The 24,928-nt window shown below is 61.9% G+C and overlaps 1 protein-coding gene across 2 annotated transcripts in view; it reads left to right on the top strand.

Moving 5' to 3' along the window:
• Nucleotides 1-7,943: 7,943 nt before the first annotated feature.
• The window catches only part of KIF26A (kinesin family member 26A), a gene marked incomplete at its 5' end in the record, with an annotated part of 41,531 nt that continues 24,546 nt past the window's right edge, over nucleotides 7,944-24,928 (top strand). For both annotated transcript variants that reach the window (XM_081050209.1, XM_081050208.1), the window contains 3 exons: nucleotides 7,944-8,081; nucleotides 10,626-10,871; nucleotides 22,355-22,807. In XM_081050209.1, the coding sequence (XP_080906335.1) occupies nucleotides 7,944-8,081; nucleotides 10,626-10,871; nucleotides 22,355-22,807 (837 nt within the window). The remainder of the gene's footprint in view (nucleotides 8,082-10,625; nucleotides 10,872-22,354; nucleotides 22,808-24,928) is intronic.

Raw genomic sequence — 24,928 nt, forward strand, 5'->3', positions numbered from 1 at the left:
CCCCCTTCTCCTTGTTCCCCCCAAAACACTAGCTCGAACCTCCACCTGTGGACTGTGGCTATTCTTCTGCCACATTCCTTTCCCAGAGATGTTTCTGGCTGTCCCCAAGGCCTGGGGGGTTGTTACGAATATACCGTGGTACAGTGGCCCTGCCCTCCTTTGGAGCAGGACCGCTGCTTGATTCCTAATGCCACCCCCATGCTGGATTCTCCCGGGGGCTCAGATGTACCAACTGGCTCAGGGATGGGCATGTGGCCTCCATCGCAGCCTGCACCTATCCAAGTATAGCACTTCTCATCTACACACAACTTCCCTGCAGGCCTGAGGTCGGCACAAGTGCCTCATAGAGGTGGCTGCCTTCAGCAGTGGCTACTTGGTGATGTGTAAGTGTCAGAGCCAGCTCAGTTCCTTCTGAGGGGACTTTCCAGGTACATTTCCCCTCCTTTGAGACTCCTCTGCCTTCCTTTAGCTCCAGGCCAAATCTCACCAAATCCTTCTTATGCCTGAATAGTGTCTTAGGAAGACACCCTAACACAGCAGGCCAAGGTGACACTTCATGGCCAAAGCAACACTTGGCCATACATTTTGAAGACTCTGGCCTATTTAATCTTTACTCTTCTTGTTTTATGACACATACACATAAGGATAGAATTTTCCTTTGGGGTCACTTTGGCCTCTGATCATGAATGGTGACATAGTACTCACTCAAGCTGCTTTCTTTGTAATATCCTTTGGGATTTGCTCTAGGAGTTATTCAGAAGAATATTTTTACTTTCATATACATTCCTAAACCAATAATTTCCTTAAAAAATTAAATTTAATCATAGATATGATGTAAAAGTCAAATAATAATTATATGGCTTGGTAAGAAAAACAGGAGCCTCATACCTACTCCAGGTTTGCATACTATGAGGACAGTTCCTTTCTGGTACAGCTTTTAATTTTTCAAAAAATAATTGCCTCGTTTTCTATTTGCATAGTTTTCTACATAATTGAGACTCCATGCTCTATGATGGAAGTTTAAATCTCTTCTAAATGTGTTCAAATGCATAATCTATTTCTTCCTTCCCTCCCCCTTCCTCTTGCCCTCCTTCCCTCCTTCTCTTCCTCCCTTCTTCTCTTCCTGCCTACCCGCCTTTTTTCCTTAAGGCCTCCCTGTGGAGTGCTCTAAATGTCTGCTCCCATCTGGACCCTTAGGACTCAGCTGATCCCCATAAACCTCCACTCACCACCACCCTGGAAGTACCTTTTATTTCTTTTCTGAATTGGGTCCCATTTCCTTGATCTCATGTCCTCTTTTGTCTTGGTTAATTTCCTTGTTTTGGGAGAGCCCATCTGCCAGCAACTTTGAGAAAGGGAAAACTCAAAGGCCAAGATTTTGTCTTTGTTTTACTTTTATGTTCAGTTGATGCTTTGCTGGGTATAGAATCTAGTTAGGGAACCATTTTGGAAACTTTGCACCATTGTTACTGCTAGCAGTTGGGTGATGATCTCCTCCTTGCTTCATAGGTCCACCCCTCCACCTCACCCAAGCTTGTGGTATCTTCTATTCGTTCCTGATGCTGTTTGGAAATTTCACAAAGATGTTGGTCTTTTTGCTTTTATTGTGCTAGGCATTGAAGATTCCTGAGTTCTGGGAATTTTTTTATTTTGCATTATTTTCTCACCCATATCTTTTGTTCTTTTTGTTGTTGTTGTTGTTCTTTTTCCCCTGGAATTCCTATTATTCAAACACTAAACTTCCTACTGTAATCCTGTAATTTTTTTCTTCTCCTCTCTTCTTTTTCTTTTACTTTCTGGGAGATTTCCTTGACTTTATCTTTCAATCCTTCTTTTGAATTTTATTTCTGTATCATATTTTTGTTTTCCAAGTGCTTTTCTTGTTGTTCTCTGAATTGTATCTGTACTTAAGTTCATGGAACTTAGTGTCTTCTCTTCTTTTTCTGAGGTCCTTCCCCCATCCATGCCCAAGGTGAGAGTGGGGGTGCCGTATTCTGTGGGGCTGCTGCTTCCAGAGGTGTGCAACTGTCCTTGACATGGTTGGGGGTGCTGCCGGACCCCAACAGTGGTCCCATCTTCACTCATTCAGCAGCCCTGCTCATACGTTGTCATTCTCTGTGTGGCACATCAATGCTGTACACTCCTGTGTGAGTTATATTTACACACATGTGTGCGCACACAAGCTGATATTCATGAGGCCACCTTCATGCCCAGCTCTGGTCCCCAAATCTGAGCCAGACTCTGTTCCTTCCCTGGAGAGGTGTGGGTGGAGGGTTTTGTATGGGAGGTTCACCCAGAAGGCTCCTTGGGAAGCAGCAAGGCCATTTTGGACACAATGGCAGGGCTGTGATGCAGCTTCCCCGAGGAGTTTCCCAGGTTGTACCTTCAGGCAAGGTGTGTGGGGAACTCAGTACGACTCCTGCCCCCATGTGTTCCTCTGCCCTGGTCGCTTGCTGCCTGTCCTCAAGCTAGAGACTGAGCCCAGTCCTTCGAGGGGTAGAGGGAGAGGGAATGGGAACAGGAAGGGAGAAGGAAGTTAGGGCTGTGGGGTGGGGTGGGGTGGGGGAACACGGGGAGCCTGGTGAGCCACAGAGCTGGCAGGGCCTTTGGCACACACCTCATCCTCAGGGGTGTAAGGCGAGCCCTGCCCCTCTCAGGGACTCGGTTTCCCTATCTGCTTGAGGGCAACGGAACTGGGTGATCTCTTACTTTCCTTGATTAGAGACTGTGGCCAAGGTGCGCCATCTGCTGGCCCAACATGGAAGTGTCCCCATTCCACAGGTGGTTGTGTAAGCACAGCTCGGCTGCCCAGAGTCATGGCTCATCCTAGCTGAACCTATCAACCCTGGGGGTCAAGGAGGAGTGGGCCTGCTCCTGCTACCTGTCCACCTTCTTGTCTGTCTGTCTGTCTTCCTTAAGTGGACACCCAGGAGTGCTTGGCCTGAGCTGGGCTCTGGGCACCAAGAAATGAATCTGATCTCTGCCCTGGAGGGGCACAAGGATGGGCCAGGTGCGCCAGGCCTACTAGGGCCAGAGGACCAGTTCTTCCCGGGGCGGGAGAGGTGGCTTCTGACTTTGACCTGAAGTTGGAGTTGGCCATCTGTGACAGAGCAGTCCAGGCAAAGGAGACAGGAGACCTGCGAGGGCTTGGGTGTGGGGACATGGAGAGAAGTTTAGGCAGCTGGACCCTTGAGTAGGAGGGGGTGGGGAGAGATGCGCCCAGAGCGCAGGAGATCCAGTCTGGGGGCCTTGCAGGCTGGCTGAGGGGCTGTCAATTTAAGCTCAGAATTTCTACCAGGGTCTGGGAGCCATGGCAGGCTGGGCTGGAGGGCCAGAGCACACCCCTGTCACACTGAGGACACTGGTTGGGGGGCCACTCAGTGCCATATATGTTTCCTCTTAGGAGCGGGAAGACACATAGAGCAGGAATGTTTCCATCTAGGCCAGGAAGTGTCCTTAGGCTGGTCAACCTGACTGACTTGGGGCGGCTGGGTGGGTCTGATCAAGTCAGCGCAGGGTCAGGGTTTGGCACTGCAGCCTTGCTCTGGGCGGGATGGAGAGAGGAGCTGGGGGGGGGGGGTCAGTGTGGAGCCAGAGCAGAGATTGAGGCTGGGGGCTTAGAGGGCTGGTCCAGGCAGGGATGGAGGGCAGTGGGAATCCACACAGGAACTGGCCACGAGAGCATGCCTGGGGTTCACTCATGGCCTTGTTTCTGTAGCAAATATCAGTGGGTATCTATTCTGTGCCAAGGGCTGGGCTTGGCACAGAGCTGATATTCTAACGGGGCGATGGACAATAAACGAGCAATCAGGAACATTATAGCAGGTTCATGACAGGTGCTAGGGAGGAATGTAAAGCGGAAGCGGGCTGGGAAATGCGGGCAGTGGTCCAAGTTTTAGGCATGGTGCGTAGGGGAGGCTTTGCTAAGAAAGCAGGACCTTCTGAGGAAAAAGGGAGGGAGAGAGCAGTGTGGGTGTCTGGAGAACACCACCTCTGCAGAGGGAAGGCAGGGGCAGTCACCCAAGGGGCGTGCCAGGCCTGTTTAGGAACAGCAAGGAAGCCACAGCGCTGGAGCACAGCCGGAGGTCAGTGAGGCCTTGCGGGGCCCTGGGGCTCAGCAGGCCTGCGCTGGAAAGCAGAGACTTTGAGCAGAGAGGCGGAGTGACCTCTCCACCTTCTTCAAGTCTCTGCTGCTGCCCTGTTGAGACCAGGACCAAGCGGGCGGCAGTGGACGCAGAGCTCCTATTTAGAGGCTGGGGCCGGGGTGCGGCGTGGGCAGTGCAGGGTGTGGAAAGCGGTCTGATTTTGCACACACCTACAGAGTGCTGGGGACAGGAGTTCCTGATGGATAGAGCTCGCAGGCGGTGAGAGAAAGCAGGCGTCAAGGCCGACTCCAGGGTGATCGAATTGAGTGAATGAAGGAGCAGATGAATGATGGATCACCAGGGGGTGGACGCTCTCACCCACCCCCTCTTCTCCGAGCCCATTCCACCCAGCCCGAGGAGCAAAGGGCCAAGCCGCCGGCCCTTGCTCAGCGCAAACCATGTGCTGGCGCTGTCCGAGGTGCTGAAACCACGGTGCCTGCGGCGGTCTGGGCGCTGTGGGCCTGAGGCTCCCCCTGTGTGCGGTGCCCGCCAGGGTGGCAGGGACAGTGGGGCCGGCCGAGTGGATATCCTACAGCGGTCCGGCTGGACCCTACTGGTCTCTCAGTCTCTCTGACTGACAAATCCCTATCCCGCTGCGGGGCTGACCATCCTCGGCAGCTGCTTCTGGCCCAGGCCTGGAGCTCCCAGGTCAGGGCCCTGTCCTGCCCCTCCACTCCTGCGGCCAGGCCCTGGGGCTGGAGGGGGCTGCAGGAGGCCCTGGGGCAGCAGAACATATGGGTTACCAGCGCAGACTGAATGCAGGCTGCCTGGGTAATTTCTGGCAAGTTACTTCACAACTCTCTGCCTCAGTTTCCTCATCTATAAATGGGATCATGACAATACTCCTCCTGAATGACTGTGAGGATTAAATGAGTGAATGATGTCGAGTGGGTAAAACTAAGTCTGGTCCATAGCAAACACCAGTGTTTGCTAACCCAATGGATGGAACTCTCCCCAGCTCACAGACGCCCCGGAAGCAGGACGGGGGCAGTGACGGCAGCGCCCTCCCACCTGAAGCCTGCCCTTAGAGCTGGGAAAGAGGCCTTTCTGATCAGGAGGCCCTGCCCTGAACCAAGGTGGGTTTCCCTGCTGAACTTGGCTGGGCTGTCTTCGGGCGCTGCTCTCCTAGGCACCCCCTCCCCAGACACAAGCCCAGCCTCCCACGTGCTGTAAGATTGGCATCTGGTGAGCTGACCAGGCCTGGGGAAGCGTGTGAGGGCCCAGAGGCCCCCTTGAGATGATGGGGGAAGGTTCCCCTCACTCTTAGAAGGCGTGGAGGGTCTGTTCCATGATGTGTGGTCCCAGTGTGTGGACCTCAGAGCATTTATCTCTGGCAGCTTAGACATTCCAACCCTTCCCTATCTCCTTATTAAATATTAGAAGTTATTAAAAATCCCGCAAGAGTTAAAACCACTGAGGACATAAAATGGAAGTAAAGCATCTCCCTGACCCCACCCTCTCCTCTCCCTAGAGGCAACAACTCACCCATCTCATGTGCCAGGAAAGGTGGAGGCCTTTCTGGGCATAAATGTCCCCCAGACACAAGCCCGACCCTGCTGTGCAATGTGTCTGGGGTATGTTTCCGAGAGCTCCAGGTTTTTGACGTGTGTCCACTGTCACTGAGGATGATGTGTTAGAATTTGTTGTCCACTTCCCTACAGGTCATTTCCCTAACTGGCAGCGACTGCTGCCAGGCGCTCATTTCAGTGGAGTGTACTGTGTGAAGTGCCTGCCCAGCTCTCAAACTGCTGCCTGAAAGGCCTGACCCCTTCTTGTAAAAGCTTGCTGGGATGGGCTGGAGGCCACCCATGGGATTTGGGTCCAGGAGGGACTGGTCTGCATGTGTGTGTGTGTGGGGGGGGGTTCCCAATGTCCCCAGCAGGTGGGGGAAGATGGGGGTATGAGCGCTTAGGTCTTCCCCTGCCTGGTGCAGGAATCTGACCACTGCAGCCCAGTGTCCCCCTGCCTTAACTGAAATGTTGCCACGTGGGTCTGATTGGAAGCTGAGCCTGGCAATTAATCCCGTCAGAGCTGTGCTCAATGCAGGGGTTTTTCTGTTGTGCTCCCTTGGCCTAGATTTCCCCGGGGACAGCTCTGACCGCTGCTGTGTGCCTGGTAAATTAAATGTTAAAAAAAATCCCCATGATGACTTTAATCAATCCACTGAGATGGCGGGCGTCCTCCTCCCAGATGAGCCTGGTCCACTGGAGGGAGCGCCCCCACCCCAGGCTCAGGGTCTGAGAGAGGAGAAGGTCAGGACACTGCTCTATGGGTGTCGGCCTGAGGGCAGGGAGGAAGGTGGGAGGTCTCCAGCGTGTCCTCCTGGAGCCTAGTTCCTCCCAAATCCAGACCACAGGAGCCCAGGAAGGGGCTGGAAAGGGGCAAGGAGGAGGGGAAGTGGGGGGGGACTCTGGCCCCCCACCATGGCTTGCCCTATCTCTACTCCATGCCAAAGAGCCATGGGGGCAGGGAGGGGGACATCTCCTCCCGGGGTCTCTCTCCTGGCCCAAGGCCTGGGTGGGAGCTCTGTGGCCCACAGATAAGTTTATGATGAGCCCCTTGGGCGCAGCTGTGCGGAGGCAATTCCTCCAGTTGTCGCTTGGGGGAGTCAGGGGAGGAACCCGGCGAGCAGCCCGGTCTCCCGGCCCGCGGCGAAGCCAAGGCGGTGGAATTCTAGGTTCCTGCCCAGCGGGCAGAGGGGCGCCGGGCTGGCCCCGCCAAGCTGTCATGTCCTGCCACCTACTTACAGCGCGTCTGAAAGGGCCCAGCGCTCCGAACTCCAGGCCTCGCATCCTCAATCTTCTCGTCACCTTGCCGTTTACCTTCCAGGTCCCGTTCAAGGCCCGTCTCCCCTGCTCCCCTGGGCGGTGTTCCCTGACACCCTCTTAGCTCCCAGAACCTTCCCCGCGGGCCTAGGAGGTTGTTTAGGTTATTCTGCTCCACTCGGCCCAGGCAGGAGGCCAGTTTGCTTGGCCTGCACCCACAGGGGTTGCCGCCAGCGTGCGAGACGGGACTACGCGTAGTAGGACCGCGGGATCCGGGTCTGGGTTTCCATGAGAGCACAGCGATCCCTTCCCCAGATCCCCCCCGTGTTGGCTGCGCCTAAACGAGCCCGAACGCTCCGGCCCGCCGGGAGGCACTGGCCTGGCCTGAGGGGATCCGGGTCAGGGGCAGAGAAGGCTGCTAGTGGCGGTGGGATCGGGGCGCTGGACCACGGGTCCCGCTGCCGACGCTTAGGGTCCTGGCGGGCCTTGGAGGGGTCCACAGGCCAAGACTGTGGCGTGGGAGGGGGACCTTCCGAGGAGCCGCGGCACACGGGGCGCCCTGGAGCACGGGCGGAGTGGGAAGCTCAGGGTCTCCGGGGACCGCGACCCCAAGGTGTGGCGTCCCCGGGACGGATTGGAGGGGCCGTGGTACGTCCCGTCAGCAGAGGTTTCGCGGAGCTCAGCTCAGCGGCGCCGCCCCCTCCCTTTGGTTCTGAGCCGGGGCCCCGGCCCGCGAGGCAGGGGCTGCGGACCCGCAGCACGAGGGGCCCTCGCCCCCTCCCACCCCCGGCCTCCCGACCGCGTGTCGGGGTGTCTGGCTCGGCGCCCAGGCAGAGGGGGCGCTGTCGATGCGCACGGGCGGGGCCAGAGCGCGGGGGCGCGCGGCGCGGGCAGCGGAGGCTGGAGGGCCTGGCGGGCGGCACTGCGCCGTGCGGGGCGCGGCGGCGGGCGCGCGGCCAGGGAGCGCGCGCGCGGGGAGGCGCGGCGGCGACGGCGGAGGAGCTCGGAGCAGCTCCCCGCGCTCCGCTCCTCCATGGCGATGCCGGGGCCGCCCGAGCCGCCCCGCGGCGCACCCCGCAAGGCGCCCAGCCTGCTGGAGATGGGGGCACTCTGCCTGGACTCCGAGATCATCCTGGGCTTCACCAGCCACCTTCTGCGGCGGCGAGCCAAGGTGAGGGCCGGGTGGGGGCTTGGACGCTGTCCCGCGACTTTGTGGCGTGGCCCCGCGGCTCAGGGTGCGGCGCCGGGAGGGAGGCAGCACGTCCTGAGCACGTCCCGCAGCCCGCGCCGGAGACTCGCTGACGCACTTTCCCCGTTCGTGCGGTCCCCTCTCTCCCCGTACGGCCGCGTCCTGAGCCGGAGGCAGTCAGCCAGGGCGGGGGCTTCCACAGGGGCTCCGGGCGCCGCTGCGCGCCGAGCTGGGATGGACGAGGCAGGGGGTCGGGGCCATTGGCCAAGCCGGAGTCCCGGAGGCGACTCCAGGAACCGCGCGCACTTCCAGGCTCTGCAGAGCGGTGTCTCGGCCCCCCGCGGGCCTCCGGTGCGGGGCGTGAGCGTGCGCTTCCCGAGGTGCCGCCGTGATGCGGGCGACCGGAGTTGCGGGTGTGGCCGGCCGCGGGTGTAGGACCGAGGCTCTGCGTCCGTGTTTCTGGGGGCGCATGTGGGTAGTGTGTGTGCGTGTGCGTGTGTGTGTGTGTGTGTGCGCGAGCAGGTGAGGGGCGCGGGCGGAGCTGCCTGCAGGCCACGTGGGAGGCGTGCAGCTGCTGGCGTCCCGGGGCACCACATCCGGATGGGGGCTGATGCCCGTTTCCCTGCGCGACGCTGCGATGAGACAGGAGATGGGAAGAGCTTCCGGGCCCGGGTAGGGTGAAAAGGGCCGGGAGGCTGTGGGACCCGAGTGGGAGCGAGGAGCCCCTGTCCACTTTTTTACCCCTGCCCCCGCCGCATGCAGGTCGTAGAAGGCGCGGCAAGCCAGGAGGGGACGATCCAGCCGTAGTTTGGGAGGAGAGTGTGGGCGGGGAGGACTTTCCAAGTGGGGCCGTAGTGGGCAAAGCGTACTGAAGTAGTAGCTTCGAGGGGCCCAGGAGAGGCGGGCAGTGGCTCGACTCTGTGTGGGGTTCCCGCCGTGTGCGCCGGGAGCCGCGGGCCGGGCTCTGCGTGGACCACGGCGCGCCAGCCGGCCCTGCTCCGCTTCGGCTTCCTGCGGTCCGCGGGGCGCACCTCTTCGCCCCGGACTCGAGCCGCGGGTCTCTGTCCGGGCTTGCGGCCAGCAGGGGGCGCTCGCATCACGGAAAGCCAGGCGGCCGAGCCCGCAGACGGACTCCGGGCTTCGGGCTGACCGGGAGCCGGGACCTGGAGTCGCCTGCCGCCTCGGATAGCGGCGACTCTTAGGGCTGGGCTGGAGCGGGAGCAACTGGTCGCCGGAGACGGAGCGGGGGGGCGACCTCCCAGCCGGAGACAAACAGGCAATTAATTCCGGAGCTAAGTTCCCATCTGCCAGGCCGGCTGACAACAGGTCCCGCACATACCCCCAGGGCCAGCCGCGCCACCTCCTCCTGCTTCCCCGGCGCACAGCGCGCACACCCACCTTCGTGCACACGCTCGCCTGCAAAGACACGCATGCCTTCGCAATCACGCCTATACACAGATACGCTGCCACGGGTACTGCACGTTCCGAAGCGCAGATCGCGGCGTCGTTCATCCACGCGCGACAGTTAGATCCAAGAGGTAGCCAGCGACACGCGGAGTGCACTGGGTTTGCAGGAAAAAGCGATTGGGAGTCGGGGAGCCGGGGTTCAGCCTCTTCCTTGTCCCCCCTCGTGGTGTGACGTCGGACAAGATCTTCCCCTCCGCGGCCTCTCACCTGTACAGGCAGGAGTGGGTTGGTGCCTCGCAGGGGACTCGCGGACCTCAGTGTTGGGCAGCCAAGCAGGAAGACGCATGCGCGCGCGCGTACACGGCTCTCTCTCCGCGGCCCCCAGCGCCTCTTCCTCCTGCTGGGACTTGCCTAACAAGTTGGGGTCCTTGGAATGGGAGGGGCCGCGCCGCGGGACAGGATCCCTTCCCCCACGCACTGCGGAGCGGAGGGCGTGGCCGGCGGGGCGGGACAGTCCTCCCTGCGCCCCGCCCCCACCGGCCCCGCCCCCGCCCCCGCCTCCCGAACGAGCTCGTCGCCGCTGCGGCGCGCACTCCACCACTCGCCAGCCGGCGCCGCCAACTTCGGAGCGGCCGGCGGCTATGGGGGCGCCCCCGGGCCGGATCACGTAGTGGCGGCGCCCCGGGACAGCCCGCGCCGCCCCGAAGCTCCCGCCCGGCCTTTCCTGCGTCCCGGCCATGGGTGGCCGCGGCGTCCCACTGTGCGCGGCGCAACCCGCGGTACGCGTGGCCGGGCCCCGACGGGAGCGGGTGGCTGGGGGGCGGCGGGCGCGGCGGGACCGAGCCCGAGACGCCCACGGTGGTTGCGTGGTGCGCGGCGCCCCCTAGGGGCCGGGCCTGGAGCTGCGCGCCGGGGACGCCGGGCCTCCGGACCCCGCCGGACCCCGCGCGATGGACGGACGGGGTGGGCGGCGGGCAGGCTCGCGCCCAGCGCTCCTAACTTGGCAGAGTGTGTCACTCCAGGGCCAGGGCGCGCTGAGGTCTGGAGTCGCCGGGGCTGGGTCCGGGGGTGGTGCTGCGTCTAGGGCTCACTCTCCCCTGCCGCATCTACTCCCCGCAGGTGGCCGAGGGCGGCCCGGCGCGCGAGCCGCTGCAGCTGCTGGAGGTGTCCCCCCGCAAGAGGCTGCCCGCCGGGCCCGAACAGGACCCATGTGGCAGCCGCCCTGCTCCCGAGGGCGCCGGCGCCGGTGCAGAGCAGGGCCACTCGGCCGGCGGAGGCAGCTGGTGCCGCCACTGCCACACGAAGCTCGCCGAGCTCAAGCGACAGGCGTGGAAGCTGGTCAGCGGGCCCGGGACACCCCTCCGGGTAAGTGACCCTTAGGCCTGCGCCTCTGGGCAGGGCCCATGCTGGAACTTGGGAGACCTGGGGTCCGGGAGTGTTTTTGGCCAGCCCTTTCTCCTGTCTGGGTTTCAGTTTCTCTGTTTGTCACAGTGTAACTTGGAGCAGTTCATCCTAAAAGGGCCCTGTGGTGGGATTGGAGGGGGGTGGGCGGGCGTTTCTCCCCAGAGCCGCAGGTGCCCCAAAGTTGGAACCACAGTCTGTGTTTGGGGCGGGGATGGGCGAGAGGGCAATAGGTGGCAAGGACTCCACCCAGGATGGGACAGGTCCTGCTCTGCCAGCAGCAAGAGGTTATTTGGTGCCTTGTTGCCCTTGGGACACCTGGGCCCCCAGCCAGCTGCCTGGAAATTGCACACCTGGGGCAGGAAGGCTTGGAGGACCAGAGAGGGCGTCTGCTGTGTGAGGTGTGGCTGCCGGCCCCCTCCTGGCATGTGGATAAGAATTGTGTGTGGGACACAGCCTAGGGCTCTGCCACCTTAGGCAGGGGTCACCCTGGGCCCCTGGGTTCCTTAGGCTCCAGTCCCAGCTGCCAAGGTGTTTGCCTGGGGAGGGGGCTTCCCGAATTCTCCAGCCAATGGGCTTGCCTGGGTCTTGGAAGGAGCTGGGGCCATTGTTCAAGGAACAATGCGCCCTGGAAGTTTGCAAAGCCTGGGGAGGTGGGGGTCTCCAGAGGAAGCCCTTCCCGACTGACCTTCAGTCTTTTTGAAAGCTTTCCTGGGAAGTCCACATAATCCCCATTGAATCTAAATATAGTTCTCCAAGGAGGCCATGTGGTCTGGGCTGGAGGTGGGGGCGATGAAGGTGGGTTCCAGATGTTGAGTTCCTGGGGTCCCGTGTGTTTCCTGTTTAGGGCAGGCAGGGGTTTCTTGAGCCTGGTTTGTCCCGAGCACTCTCTGTGGCAAAGGGAGGGGACTTGTGGCCTGTTCTTGGGTGGGGCTGGACACCCCCATCTGCTGCTCCAAGCAGGGTGCAGCCTTGCTAAGCTGTGCCCCAGATGGCCTGAATCTCATTGAAAAGATACCAGAGGACTTTCAGGGCCTCAGAAGGGTGTGGTTTTGGTTCAGACTCCTAAGGGCCTGTCACAGCTACAGGGCCATCTTGCTACCCCATTACAGGAAACTGAGGCCAAAGAAAGGAGGGGCTTTAGTGACCGAGCTGGATTTTGCTAGTGGCTCTCAGCGGCATGTGGCCAGCTGGTCACAGGTGGTTGGGGGGTCCTGGTGGAGAGAGTTTCAGGTCACACCATTCACTGGTAGATTGGGGTCCCTCTGGGGGGGTCTCAGTGGACTCTTCCTGTAGATGGCTCATCGGGGAAGCTCCCTGCCCCCCACCAGCCGAGTGCTCACCCCCTACCTCCCCCAGCCTCTCCTGCGTTTGCCATTTGACACCAACAACGGGCACTGAAGGGCACCCTGTGGTTTGGTCACCCAGCAGACCCAGGGTCTCTCTTTGTTCCTGCTCTGGCCCCCTCCCCGCGGTGTTTCTTCCTGTGTCAGATGGGGGTCGGTAGCCTTCAGGGGCTGGTGTGGGAGTGCTGACCAACCTGTACCCCATTGTGCGCGAGGGAGGGGGCCCATGCTCCACTCTGTCCAGAGAGGGTGGAAACAGGGCCCGGGGGGCTTCAGGCTCTTGGGCTGAGCCACCCTGGCCACAGGACATGGGGGGTTGGGCCTACAACCTCGGGACCTTGGCGGGTGTCCCTGTCCCTTGCGACCCAGGCTCTCCCCAGCCTCCTGGCTGGCTTGCAGCCTGCAGCTTTGCCCAGCCTGCCCTGGAGCCTCTTTCAGGGCAGGCAGGGAGGTGGTGTCCTGGACGTCACACAGCTGCTTCTGCTTTCAGTTTGGGAAAGAGAGCTCTGTGGGGCCGCCGGGGGTGGGGGGCCGGGCGGGGCCTCCTCAGAGTCTCCGCTCTGAGGACAAGGCCCTGGAAAACAGACCTGGTGTTTAGGGAGTTTTCCCTGGGGGTCCTTTCTTATTTTTCACTGTGAGATGAGTTTCCTGAGGATGGCACTTCACAGTATACAGAGAACTTTGCCTGCGTTTTCTCACTTAGTCTCTTGCTGGCGGCTAGAAAGACCCGGACCTGGGCTTGCTGGGCTCCCACTGCTTGGGGGCGGGGCGGGGGTGGAGCTGGGCCCCTGCCAGCTGGCCAGGCCAGATGTTAGAGTTCCTGGCCTTGGGGGTCTCTGCCTGGTCTCAGGTATAGAGGGAGCTGGACAGGAATAGTTGATCCTTCAGCCAACCCCGGGGTCCCTGCCAGGGCTCGACCCCAGCTGTCTCCTTGCCCATCCTCCCACCTGTGCTAGGTGGGAGGGTCCCCACCTGTGCGAGCTCAGGTGGGTCTGTTGAGAGCTTGGGCCTTGGTTTCCTCTTCTGTACCCAGGACCGTTTTTGTACCCATTTCACAGGTGCACTGGGCAGTGTCTGTCACAGCGCGGCTCATACACCTTAGCCATTGTCGCTTTTGCTGGGATGGGGCTTGAGGGTCACACCGTGCTGGGTCTTTGGTGCCTGGGGCCTCTCTTATCCCTTGCTGCCGTGGGTTCTCTTATTCCGGTGCCTGCCTTGGTTTCCCCATCTGGGCAGTGAGGGTGACGAAGGTCCTCACCTAGGGACCCCATCCATGCAGAGTGGCTAGGGCTCTGTCTGCTTTCTGAACCCTGAAGCCCCTGGAGGTGTGGGGGAGGGCACGTGCTCTACCCACCCACGTTGTAACCTGGGGCACTATCCTTCCTGAACCAAGCAGGGCAGTGGGCCTGGGTGTGGAGGGTACCCCCAGGCCAGGGCCTCTGGGCTGAGTGCCCCTTGCTGGGGCCCCACTGTGCCACCCTCTGCTCTCACCAGGGTCCCCAGTGCTCGTCTGCAGGTGACCCCTTCAGGACCCTGCATGGTCTGGGGCCACGACCTCCACAGGCCCTGCCACAGACGTCTTCCTCCTCCCCAGCCCCCCAGCCTCCCTGGGTGATTCTGCCAGCTCCCTACGCCCTCTCAGGTGCCCTGCTTCTGAGACGTCTCTGCTGGGGGCTCTTGGCGCCTCCCCCAGGGGCATCAGAGCCAGGCCTTCCTCTTGTGCCATGCCTGAGCACCGCAGCTCAGCACTGGCCACTGTCCTCCTGTTCCCCGGGCCGGAACCTGAGGCCCCTCCATCCTTTCCTGACCTGTGCCATCACCCACCATGGTGAACTGGCCACCAGGTTCCTGCAGACTCCTTTCATTGTCCCCCTAGCCCAGCCCAGCCCCGCCGCCCAAACTTGCCAAGCCAGAGACCCAGCAAGAGGTGTCTGTGGCTGGTGTCTCGTCCCGCTGTCCTAGCCTGGCTCTGCTGGGCTGAGGCCCCCTGAAAGGTGCAGCCTCTGGGCACAGGGGCCCCTGCTGCCTCTAGGCCCTCTTCTCTCACTTGATCCCAAGGTGGTTTGTCACCTTTTTTGCAGCTCCCCAGTCCCCTGTCCTTCACATGCTCATCTGGCAGAACCCAGCCTGGATCACCCGGGGCCCATGTACTGGCACCTGTGCAGCGGGCCACGGCAGGGCGCCTCGGGCCGTGCTGACCTACCTCGCTGAGTCCTCAGCACAGGGCTCTGGTGGCCCCTCCATGTGCAGCAGCCTCCCTCCCTCGTACCCCTGCCAGCCCCTGGCCCTGCCCTTCCTCAGGCCTTTCCATACCCCTTGGCCATGGTGGACTCTGTGTCCAGTGTGCCACCCCAGGGCGCGAGCTCTGCCAGGGCAGGTGCGGGGTCCACCTCACCCAGCAACATTGGTGCAATGAGTGAGGGAGCAGGCCTTTCCTCCCACACCACTGTGCTCACCCCAGGACTGCTTGGCGGGCTCCCATTCTCCCCTATCCCCACTGAGATGACAGCCCCACGGAGGGTGGTCCCTGCCTCCAGGTGGCAGTGGGGTGGGCTCCTCCTGGGGACCTGGCAGGATCCTGGCAGAGATGAGGCTGGACAATCACGCCAGGCGACATTCGTGGTGTCAGTCCCGGCGCTGGATTGATTAGTGCCCCCGGGGGTGGTGATCAGCTCTCATTTAGTTCTTGGAAATCCCTCCCTCGCCCAAGCAGGGTTCTTGTCCTCCCTGCCCCCTGGGAGTCCAGAATCCCTGCTGGTGGCCCTGCCCACCCATGTGGCTCAAACATGCCTTCACATTTTCCACCAAGCTGGACTGCGGGGAGTTGTGGGCTCCTGCCTGGTGCACAGCGGGGTGACACGGCCAGGCTGCTAGGCCTGGAGGCCTGGAGACCCTCCTGCCTCCCTCTGGTGCCTGGCTTGGGGATGGCGGTCCTGCCAGCTCTCCATCCGCCGTCACTTCTGGTCCCCTGTGTGGTAGGAGCGTGCTGTCTCCACAGCCACCAGCTCGATTGTCTTGATGTGCCAGGGTGGGGTCCTGGGGCGGCAGGGGCTGAGCCGGCAGGTGTTGGCTGTTCGCTGCCTGGGGTCGGAGTCCCCAGCCCCCATTCCCCATGCTGTTTGGAGTCTTGCCTGGGCTCCACCTGCTTCTGGGACCACCCCACTGCTAGGGCCATGGTGTCTGCCTTGAGGCTCCACAGGGCTTGGCACCTGGCCGTCAGCTGTGTCCCCCTCTGAGCCAGGTGTCGGTTGGCTCCAAAGGCAGCCAGGGAGGTGTGAGAGGGGCGGGCGCTCCCTGGGGCTGGCTGCCAGGCAGTCTCCCAGCTGGTAGGGGACCGGGTGACTGAGCTGGGAAGGGATCAGTTAGTGTGGGCTCCGCAGGCCTGAGCTTAGCAGGAGCAGGAGGAAGCCCGTCAGGCCTGGCGGGCACCTCCCCCCCTGGGCTGGCCCCCCCTCTTGGGAAGGCTGGGGTCCTAGTCGGTATCCCCTGCTGTTCCTGGGGACTTCTGTTGGTCGGGTGCTGGAGTGGCAGGAGGTTCCTTGTGCCCGTCTTACCTCCCTGCTGGCCTGAGGTTTCAGGGAGTGAGGGCCAGCGGGGAAGGGGCACTGTGGAGCTGGTCAGGGAGCTTTGTGTCTGGCCTGGGGAGTCCGGCTGGGTCAGGTGGGGCTCTGACCGGTCTTGCTGCCCCCTGCTGAGGGAGGGTCAGGGAAGGAGGGAGGCTTCAGCTCACCCCCCACCCCCCCACCTCGGGCTGCTCAGAGCCTGGCTGGGGGCTTGTGATAGTTTGGCGTGGGTCAAGGGAGTGGGCCTGGGGCCTTCTCAAGGCTCCCTCGAGTGTCCTGAAAGGCTCTCATGTTTGAGAACCAGAAGAGCTGGGTCTTTTGTGAAATAGCAGGAAAGTCTAGTTTCCATTTCCCTTCGCCTGCCAGGAAGCTCGTGGCTCTTCACCTCCGACCCACCACATGGGCCCTTCGTGGCCCTTTTTCTTGTGTCTCCTGGGAGCTGTCACTCCTGTTGGTTCTGATGTGACTATTTCTAGTTGTGTGGCTTTGCCTTTAATTTATGCTGCGTGTTCCTAGAAAGCAGCACATAGTGTTTGTGCGAGGCATGGGTACGAGCAAATAAACAGAATGAAAATGGATTCGCTGTCCCCTGGGCGTGTCCGGTCTCCGCTGCTCATGTGCTCTGTGGGAACAGGGAACCTGTGCAGTGGAGGGGATCGGGGGTTGAGGCCAGCTGTCCCCTGTCCGCTCCCTGGTGGCAGCCGGGTTGGGTGGCTGGGCCTCTGGGAGCCACTCCCTCCTCGTCTGCCCCTGAGCTCTGAGCTCTGGCTTCTCCCCTCCCCCAGGTGACCATAGTGGCTGAGGACACTCTCCTGGGAGACGGGAGCCTGGGACATGGACGGCACTGCCTGGGGCAGGAGGCTGGCCGCCACCCTCTGTGGGACAGTCACTCCTTTGCGGGGCCTCAGCTCCCCATCTGTGAACAGGGTCCTTGGGCCCACGGGGCTGGGGTTCCTGCGGGTTGTCTGCAGGGTTCCTGGTGCTCCCTGGCCTCAAACGATCTGGTTCTGTCCCCCTGGCAGCATTCCAGGCTTTGGCTGTGGGGCCAGGTGGGTGGGCTCAGCCGGGCGCCCCGGCTGACCTGACGGGTTTATGGTCCTGCACGGCCCAGCACCAGGCTGCTCCACGCTGCCATGTCCGGTCTCCGATGGATGTTTTTACTCGGCCGTGTGCGTTCACTTCTGACCCTGTGTGATGGATACTGGCCCACATGGCGGCTTGCGGCAGAGCGTGCCAGGTGTCGGGCCAGCCATAGCCCTGCTCCGGGGCCTGACTGCAGGGTCGACCCCTCCCTGAAGGTCTTCCCCCTCACAGCCTAGGTGCACGGCCCAGCTCTGCCTCCTGGATCCCCCACCAGCCCCACAAACTTGGTATGTCCAAACCCTGAGGGACTGTTGCGAAGCCATCTTGGCTTGGCTCGCTCATCGGCTCAGACACAGACCCTCCTAGTCTTGTCCCTGGGGCCCTTCTCCTTGGCCCCAACCCTTTCTGTGCACTTTGAGCCCCAGCTCTGCTACCCAGGCTGTGTGGCCTGAGCCAAAGTGTCTTAGCCTCTCTGAGCCTCAGCCTGTAAAGGGAGCGTGCTCACGGTAGCCAGTAAGGTGGTTCCCAGTGGGGTGGGTGTCGAGGCGGTCACCCTGGCACGGAGGGGATTTATCCGGCCAGCACAGTGGGGCGGTGGCAGCCTGGGGGTGTCTGGTGGTGGTGTTTCTGGGTGTTGGATCTCAAGATGGTGCCTAGGGCCCATCCTGCCTGGCGTCTCTTCTCTGCTGGGTGACTGGTGAAGATGCCTGCAGGGTACTGTGCCCCCCGTCCCCCTCTTGCTGCAGCCCATGTTCAGGTGAGAAGACTGAGGATCCTGGGTCTGAAGCTCGCACCCACACAGCTGGATGGAAAGTGTCTGGGTGAGCCCAGGCCCCCAAAGCGTGCTGCGCGCTGCCTCTGAGCAGCGGCTATCCCGAAGAAGCTGGCCTCCCCGCCGCCCCCACCAGCTGAGGTGTCCTGGCAGTCTGGCCTTTACCCCTGGGGCCCGTAGCCCTTGGTGGCATCTGGCAGAGGACAGTGGAGGCCATTGAGGGGAGGAGGTCTCAATGAGCTAGTCTGTGCCCTGAGCTGCCCAGCTGGTTGGCGCCTGGCACAGGGCCTTGGGGATGGGTGTCAGTCAGTGCTGGGGGGGCCAGGCTGTGTCCCCCCACTCCCCCCAGCCCTCCCCCTTGCAGAGGAGGGAGGCCTGGTCAGCTCAGGGGCCTTTAGAACTGCATACTGATGGGGCCGGAATGGTCTCCAGGGTCCTGGCTGGCAGCGAGAGAGGGTCAGGCTTGGGGTCTCCAGGTCTCCCTGTGGACCCAGTGGACGAGGGTGGGCAGGGCCTCGGGCTGGGAGTCAGGCCCTTGGTGAATCTCCCGGTGAGTGGGAGGGGCCCCAGGCTACTGAGGGGAGGGAGAGGAGGCCTGCCGCCGCCCAGCGGTTTCCCGGCTGGAAATCTGAGTCCCCCCACCCCCAGTCCCACCAGGCTGCACACGACATCGGAATGTCCTCGACAGCAGAGCCCCAGAGGCCTCTCCTGGCTCAGCAGCCAGGGGTCCCTTCCTGGACCTGTTGTCAACTCCGGAAATGGTGGCTGCATGGGGTCACTGCCTGCATGCTTTGTTTGTGGAGGGAAGAAGGGACGAGGCAGATGTGGTCTGTGGCCAGTAAGGACCCCACGCTAGGCTGCCCACTCGTTCATGCCGACAGTGGCGGCCAGGGAGAACCCCTGGGATTTGGGCACTCTCCAGGATGGGCCTCTGGTCCAGCAACCCTGCCAGGGGGTGCCGGGGCCCCTTTGTTAAAGATGGGGTGATGGGCTTAGAGAAGGTTGTCTCACAGCCTGAGGCCTGGAGCTTCTCTGAACTGGGGAGCAGACCTCTCCCGTCCCCCTTCCATGGCGGCTTCAGCTGGGACATCTGGTCAGCTCCTGTTGATGCCCAGTGCCCGGGTGGGCCTGGCTGGGCCTGGGCTGGGAGGAGACACTGGGGTAGAGCTGACGGGGCAGCTCATCCCTGGTAAAGTTCCTTGGAGTCCCCGTGCAGGAGAAAACGGAAGGATTACTAAAGCCACATGGAGACCCCAGAAACAAGATGAAACTGGAAAGTCGTCGTTTTTGGGGGGAGGCTCCCTAAAACCTATGTGGCGTGCTGGGTAGTGGTGTGCAATGCTAAATTGAATCAGATTAAGAAAAACATTGTCCAAATGTAAGTACGATGGCTATTTAATTAGACCATAAAGAGAAAATGGAAAGTCATGTTTTGCTGCGGGGTAATTACTGTCTTTCAAGGTGCTGGACCCCAGAGTGGAGGGGTGGGTGGTGGGTGGCCTGTGGGCCGGGCTTTCAAGGCCTGACGCCCTCGAAATAGGACTGTGACCCCTTCGGGGTTGGGGTCTGAGGATCCCCAGAGCTGCCAGGAGTAGCCCCCATGGCTGGGAGAGGGTACCCCGCTCAGGGAAGGGTGGGCGTCCCGGCCTTCGAGGTGCTGAGGTCTGACATTGTTTGTCTATATACTATGGAGGCCCAGAGAGGGCCACCCCAGGTTCCGGTGGTGTCATCCTGGGAGGGGCCAGTGCCAGCCCCCCGAAGAGCGTCCCCTCCCCAGAGCCTGAACACTTGGGCCAGGGTGCTGCGGGTGGAGAGCCCGGCACTGGGCCTACCCTGCCTAAAGCCCGCAGACGGAGAGGTCCCGGGTTCCCCTGGCATGGGGTGTGTGGTTCGAGGGCCCACACTGCGTGGCAGTCCCCGCACCGGCAGGCTCAGTGCTGCCTGGCCCGTCCGGAGGCTCAGGGCCAGGTGGGCTCCCAGCCCCAGGCAGCTCTGTCCTCCTCTGGCCTCTGCCGTGTCTCCATGCCAGGAGCCCCCTGCGGCCTCTGGTACCTCTGCAGCCATGGTGGTGACCATCCCGCAGTGCTGGGTGGGCTTTTGTCATGGGCTGCACCCTGATGTGGCTGGGCCGGACCTCCTGGGGGCTTGTGAAGCAGGACCAGCGCCCAGTTGCAGGCTGTTAGAAGCAGGACTGGGCGGGAACAGGGCCTAGGGGGCTGTGAGCACATAGCCGCTGCTGTGGGCTTGCTGAGCAGGGCACCAGGCGGCCCTCTTTGTCTCTGTCACGGGGTGCTTGAGCTGGTGCCCCCCACCGCAGAGCAGACCCGTGTTCCCACCTGGGGCTTTGATGCTTAGTGCCCCAGGCCTGGGCCGCTGGGGCTGCCCTGACAGCTGCTGTCTGAATTCCTGATGACACAGCTGTGGGGAGGGGGCTTGGTGTGAGCTGCCTGGCTTCCTGTTGCCTTTCACCCCCAGCCTCTGCCTGCCTGGCTGTGGTGTTAGGGGCCTGGTGCATGCTCAGACCAGTTAGCCCTCCTCCTGCTTCCAGCTTTCCTTCCTGCCTCCTGTGTACAGTGTGGAGGGGGCTCCAGGGGACTCCCCCAGAGGCCTGAGGTCCCTAAGACAGGCAGAGGCCCTGGAACAATGGGCTGCTGGAGCCTGGGGGTGGGGTGGGGGCCGGGCGGGGTCTGGGCCACCTTTCAAGTCGGGTTAATGGTTCCAGCAGCCAGCACTTCCTTCCCCTCACCCCAGGCCACCATTAGGGCCTCCTGCTGAGTGGAAAAACCAGAGTCATCAGAGCTGGGACCTGGAAAGCAGGCGGGAGTGACAAGCCTGTGGGGACAGGGCATCTGGACTCCATCTGTGGCCCGTGTGCCACCCCAAGTGGGGCTTCCCGCAGCTTTTCCGTGGGTCTCCCCCACCTCTGCAGGATTCCCATGTCTACCTCAGTGCAGGAGGAGACCAGGCATGCTGGCCACTTCCGAGGCTCTGGGGCCCCCCAGCCCCGGCAGCTGGAGACCTGGCCCATCCGACCTGGTCTCCTGGGGGTGTGTGAGGGAAACCACTGTGTGGTCACACTTGGGGAGCACAGGGTGGCACTGGGGACCTAGGAGCAGAGCGATTGCCTGCTTATCTGGACTGGCAGAGTGTCCCCTCATAGCAAGGCCACCCTGCTACCACCGTCACCCACTTGAGCCCTGCCAGGCATCTGGGGACACAGGTTGGGCTGGCTACAGGTCAGGCTCAGGTGAGGTGAATGAGATACCCTGCTGCATGGTGGCCTCAGCCACCGTGAAACGAGTATGTTCGGGGAGGCCGTGGTCCCTTTTGTGGTCAACAGGGCAGCTGGACCGGAGCCAGGTCATCTGGGGGGGGGTGTGGCCGGCCAGCCAGTGAGCACATGTCTGTCTGTGGCTGAGGTCAGGGGAGGAGGCCCCGGCTCCTCAGATCTGCAGCAGGTCCAGGCTGGGGAGAAGGGAGGGAGGAGGGCCGGCGAGTTGACCAGCTGGTTGAAGTGGACACACAGGCCGCATTTGGGGTTTTCTCTGTCAGGGTGGCACTGGGAGAGTCCTGGGTGGTCACGGCCATAGCTGGGCTGAAGCTCCATCAAAGGGCTGCCCTGGCCAGGTTCCATGGTTGGAGCTCACCCCTCAAGGGAGGGGCAAGGATACTGGCTCAGCCCTTGACCCCTATGAGGCTGTCGGGGGAGGTGCCGTGGCAGAACCTGGTGTGCTGGTAGAAGAACGGATGGGCCCTCCAGGGAGGTTCCTTCTGAGAATCGGCACCCCTCCTCCTCCTTCCACCTCTGTGTCACCTCCTCCAGGAAGCCCTCCCTGACCTCCAGGCTAGGCGAGGGCCTCCTGTGGGCTTCCATGACTCCTGTTCTTAGCCCTCTTTGAACACCAGGCTCACGGTTAGGGAGACCCATGTGTCCCCACAGTGTAGGGCAGGGAGCACTGGGCTGCAGGGGCAGCCACCCATCAGCATAGACTCTGGGGTCCTAGTCCAGGCCCTTGATTCAGGGAGGTGGGCATCGAGCCTTGCCTCCTGCCTCCCTGTTGGCTGACGCTAACAGGACCTGGGATTGCTGGGCTCACCCTTACAGAGCGTCCTTGCAGGACTTGACTCCCGTTGGCAGCAGGACTGCATTTCCTTTTTCTTATCCCGACAAGAGCTGGAGACTTCACAAAGGCAGCGAGAGGGCCTCCAGCTCCCAGCCCCACCTCTTCCAGGGTTGAGCCTGGAAGGCCCTTGTGGCTCTGGAATAGACGTTTTCCACTCACGCCCTGGGTGCCGAGTGCACCCAGCTGAGCCATGGAAGGCCCTGGACGGGGTAGGGGTTCTGGCCCTGCTTCTGTGGCCTCCTGGAGACTCCTCAAGCCCGTGGCCTTGGCTGCTGTGGCTTGGTTCTCGGGGGGCGTGCAACTGCCTGTTGGCTGTGAGCAAGCCGGTCATGATGGTGGGAGGAGGTGGGCAATGTCAAGAGCACCTCGGGCCTCAGTGTTCAGCTCTGATGATTATTTTTCTGCTGGGTACGTGCCGATGAAACAGTTTGGGGCTTATTAATCAGTTACAGCTCATGCTGTGGCCACAGCGGGAGCTGGCCTGGTGCCGTGGAGGGGGAGGGACACGTGGCAGGTTCTGGTCCTGTGCTCTGACCACCTCTGTCCCTTGTTCCCGCAGGACCCTTGCCTCTCGGCTCTGCTTCTCGACAAGCTCCCAGTGCCTGGGGCCCTGCCGGCATGCCGTCCGGACGCCGAGCGCCGCTGTGACGTCTGTGCCACCCACCTGAACCAGCTCACGCTGGAGGCCCTGCGGCTGCTACAGGCACCTGCGAGCTGCGAGGACCTTGACAACCCTCGTGGAGGCCCTGGCGTCGCACCTCCCAGCCCCGGTGCCATGACCAGCTCACGCGATGTACCAGTGCCAGTGGGCCTGGCAGGGAGGCACCCGAGCCAAGCAGGGCCAGACAGGAGGAAGGGACTGGCCTGGCCATCGGGGCCTAGTGTCCAGGTGTCGGTGGCACCTGCTGGCCTGGGCGGGGCACTGAGCACTGTCACTATCCAGGCCCAGCAGTGCCTAGAGGGCATGTGGAGTGTCTCGAGGGTCAACAGCTTCCTGCCACCATCGTGCCTGGTGAGTGCGCTGGGCAGGGTAGGCTGCTGGCCTCCTGGAACCTCCAGGAAGGGCTGTTGGCAGCTGTGTCACAGCTGAGTTCCCTCTTGGAGGTCCCTTCCACACCTCACCTGCAGTGCAGCTCCCCCTAAAGCCAGGGGCTGTGGATGCTGGGGAAAGCCAAGGCCCCCACATAGTCCTAAGGCCCACGTCAAAGCTGCCCACAGGTCACTGACGGGCAGTGTCCTCCCATGTCCCCTGGAGCACTGCTTCCAGAGCACCAGCCCGCATGCTCGGCGATGGCTTGCCATCTTGCTTCCTAGACCACACATGATGCTGTGGGCTGATGGAAGCGCCCCGTGGTTCCTGGGACGAGATCAGACCTTCATCCTCAGGCAGTGGGAGCGGGGGGAGCATCTCGTGAGGACAGGTCCCCAGTGGTCCTTCCCTCTCTGGTTCTCCTGCCATGCCAGGCCGCCCCAGGGTGTGGCCAGCTGACACGACTTGCCCATGGAGTGTAGGGGGAGGCCCGCAGGAGCGGGAGGTCTGTGCCCACTCCCTCACGGGGCCTGTTCTCAGGAGCCACCTCTTTTCACTTGACTGCAGAATGCCTCCTGTCAAGGCTCCCCCTCCTCTGGCCCACCAGATTGTCACCACAGCAGTGGGCATGGCCTCCGTGGAACCAGCCCTGGACACCAGTGGGTGCTGTGGGTGCCGGGGACCTGGCTGGGTGTCCTCCTGGAGGGTTCTGGGCAGGTGTCATCCCCATAGTCCGAGATGAAGCCGGCTCTGGAGGGTGGAGCTGGGGGCTTGGTCGCCTTCCCATCTGCCACAGAACTTAGCTGGTGGGGGTCTCTCCAGCTCTCTTCTGTGTCTTCCAGTTTTCCATCTAGAAGAAGGGGTACCACCATGGAGGGTCAGGAGAGGGTGGGTTGTTGGATCAGGTTTTCTGGGACACTGGAGATAGTTGGTTTGAGTTTGGGGCTGGGGGCTGTCTTGGGAGGGTCTTTCCCCAGAAGGCATCTGGCTGCTCTGCCCGAGCCCTGCACAACTCAGGGACTTTCTCCTGGGGGTAGCATACCTTCAGCTGTACCCATCTGATCGAGGACTGAGGGTTAGGGCCCAGCAGTGCAGAGGTTCACCAGAAAAAAAGTAGGAAGGACCCTCAAAGCAGAGGGAATGGTCTCTGTGGAGGCCTGGAGGTGTGAAGCATGGAGGCCTCCCTGGAGGTGTGAAGCGTGGAGGCCTCTCTGGAGGTGTGAAGCTTGGAGGCCTCCCTGGGGGTATGAAGCTTGGAGGCCTCCCTGGGGGTGTGAAGCTTGGAGGCCTCCCTGGGGGTGTGAAGCTTGGAGGCCTCCCTGGGGGTGTGAAGCGGGAGGCCCCCCTGAGGGTGTGAAGCTTGGAGGCCTCCCTGGGGGTGTGAAGCTTGGAGGTCCCCCTGGGGGTGTGAAGCTTGGAGGCCCCCCTGGAGGTGTGAAGCTTGGAGGCCTCCCTGGAGGTGTGAAGCTTGGAGGCCTCCCTGGGGGTGTGAAGCTTGGAGGCCCCCTGGAGGTGTGAAGCTTGGAGGCCTCCCTGGGGGTGTGAAGCTTGGAGGCCCCCTGGAGGTGTGAAGCTTGGAGGCCTCCCTGGGGGTGTGAAGCTTGGAGGCCTCCCTGGGGGTGTGAAGCTTGGAGGCCCCCTGGAGGTGTGAAGCTTGGAGGCCCCCCTGAAGGTGTGAAGCTTGGAGGCCTCCCTGGGGGTGTGAAGCATGAGACCTTCTCAGGAGATGGGGGAAGGCAGTGGGTGAAGGGGTGCGGACCAGTCCAAGTGGGGCCAGGTGATGGTGCTGCACAGGTGTGTGGGCCCATGGAGAACCTCCCCCCGGCACGTGTCACCCCCACACGGAGCCCCAGCACAGAGAGATCAGTGGGTGGCTGTGAACACTCTTGCTTGTATGTTTTCCAGTTACTACTGAGGCAGCTGCACGGGCTTGCCCAGTGAGTGTCTGAACTAGAGCAGCAGGCAGGCGCCTCCTGCAGCCTCTGTGCCCACTGGGCCCCTCGCTGCCGGGACAGACTTCTGCCCCGCACCCATCTCTGGGCTGGCTGTATCCTCTGGGGTCAGTGACATGGGGCTGTATGTTGTCACTTCCAGGGTGGCCTT

The sequence above is a fragment of the Rhinolophus hipposideros genome, assembly GCF_964194185.1.
Source record: "Rhinolophus hipposideros genome assembly, chromosome: 5".
Taxonomy (NCBI): domain Eukaryota; kingdom Metazoa; phylum Chordata; class Mammalia; order Chiroptera; family Rhinolophidae; genus Rhinolophus; species Rhinolophus hipposideros.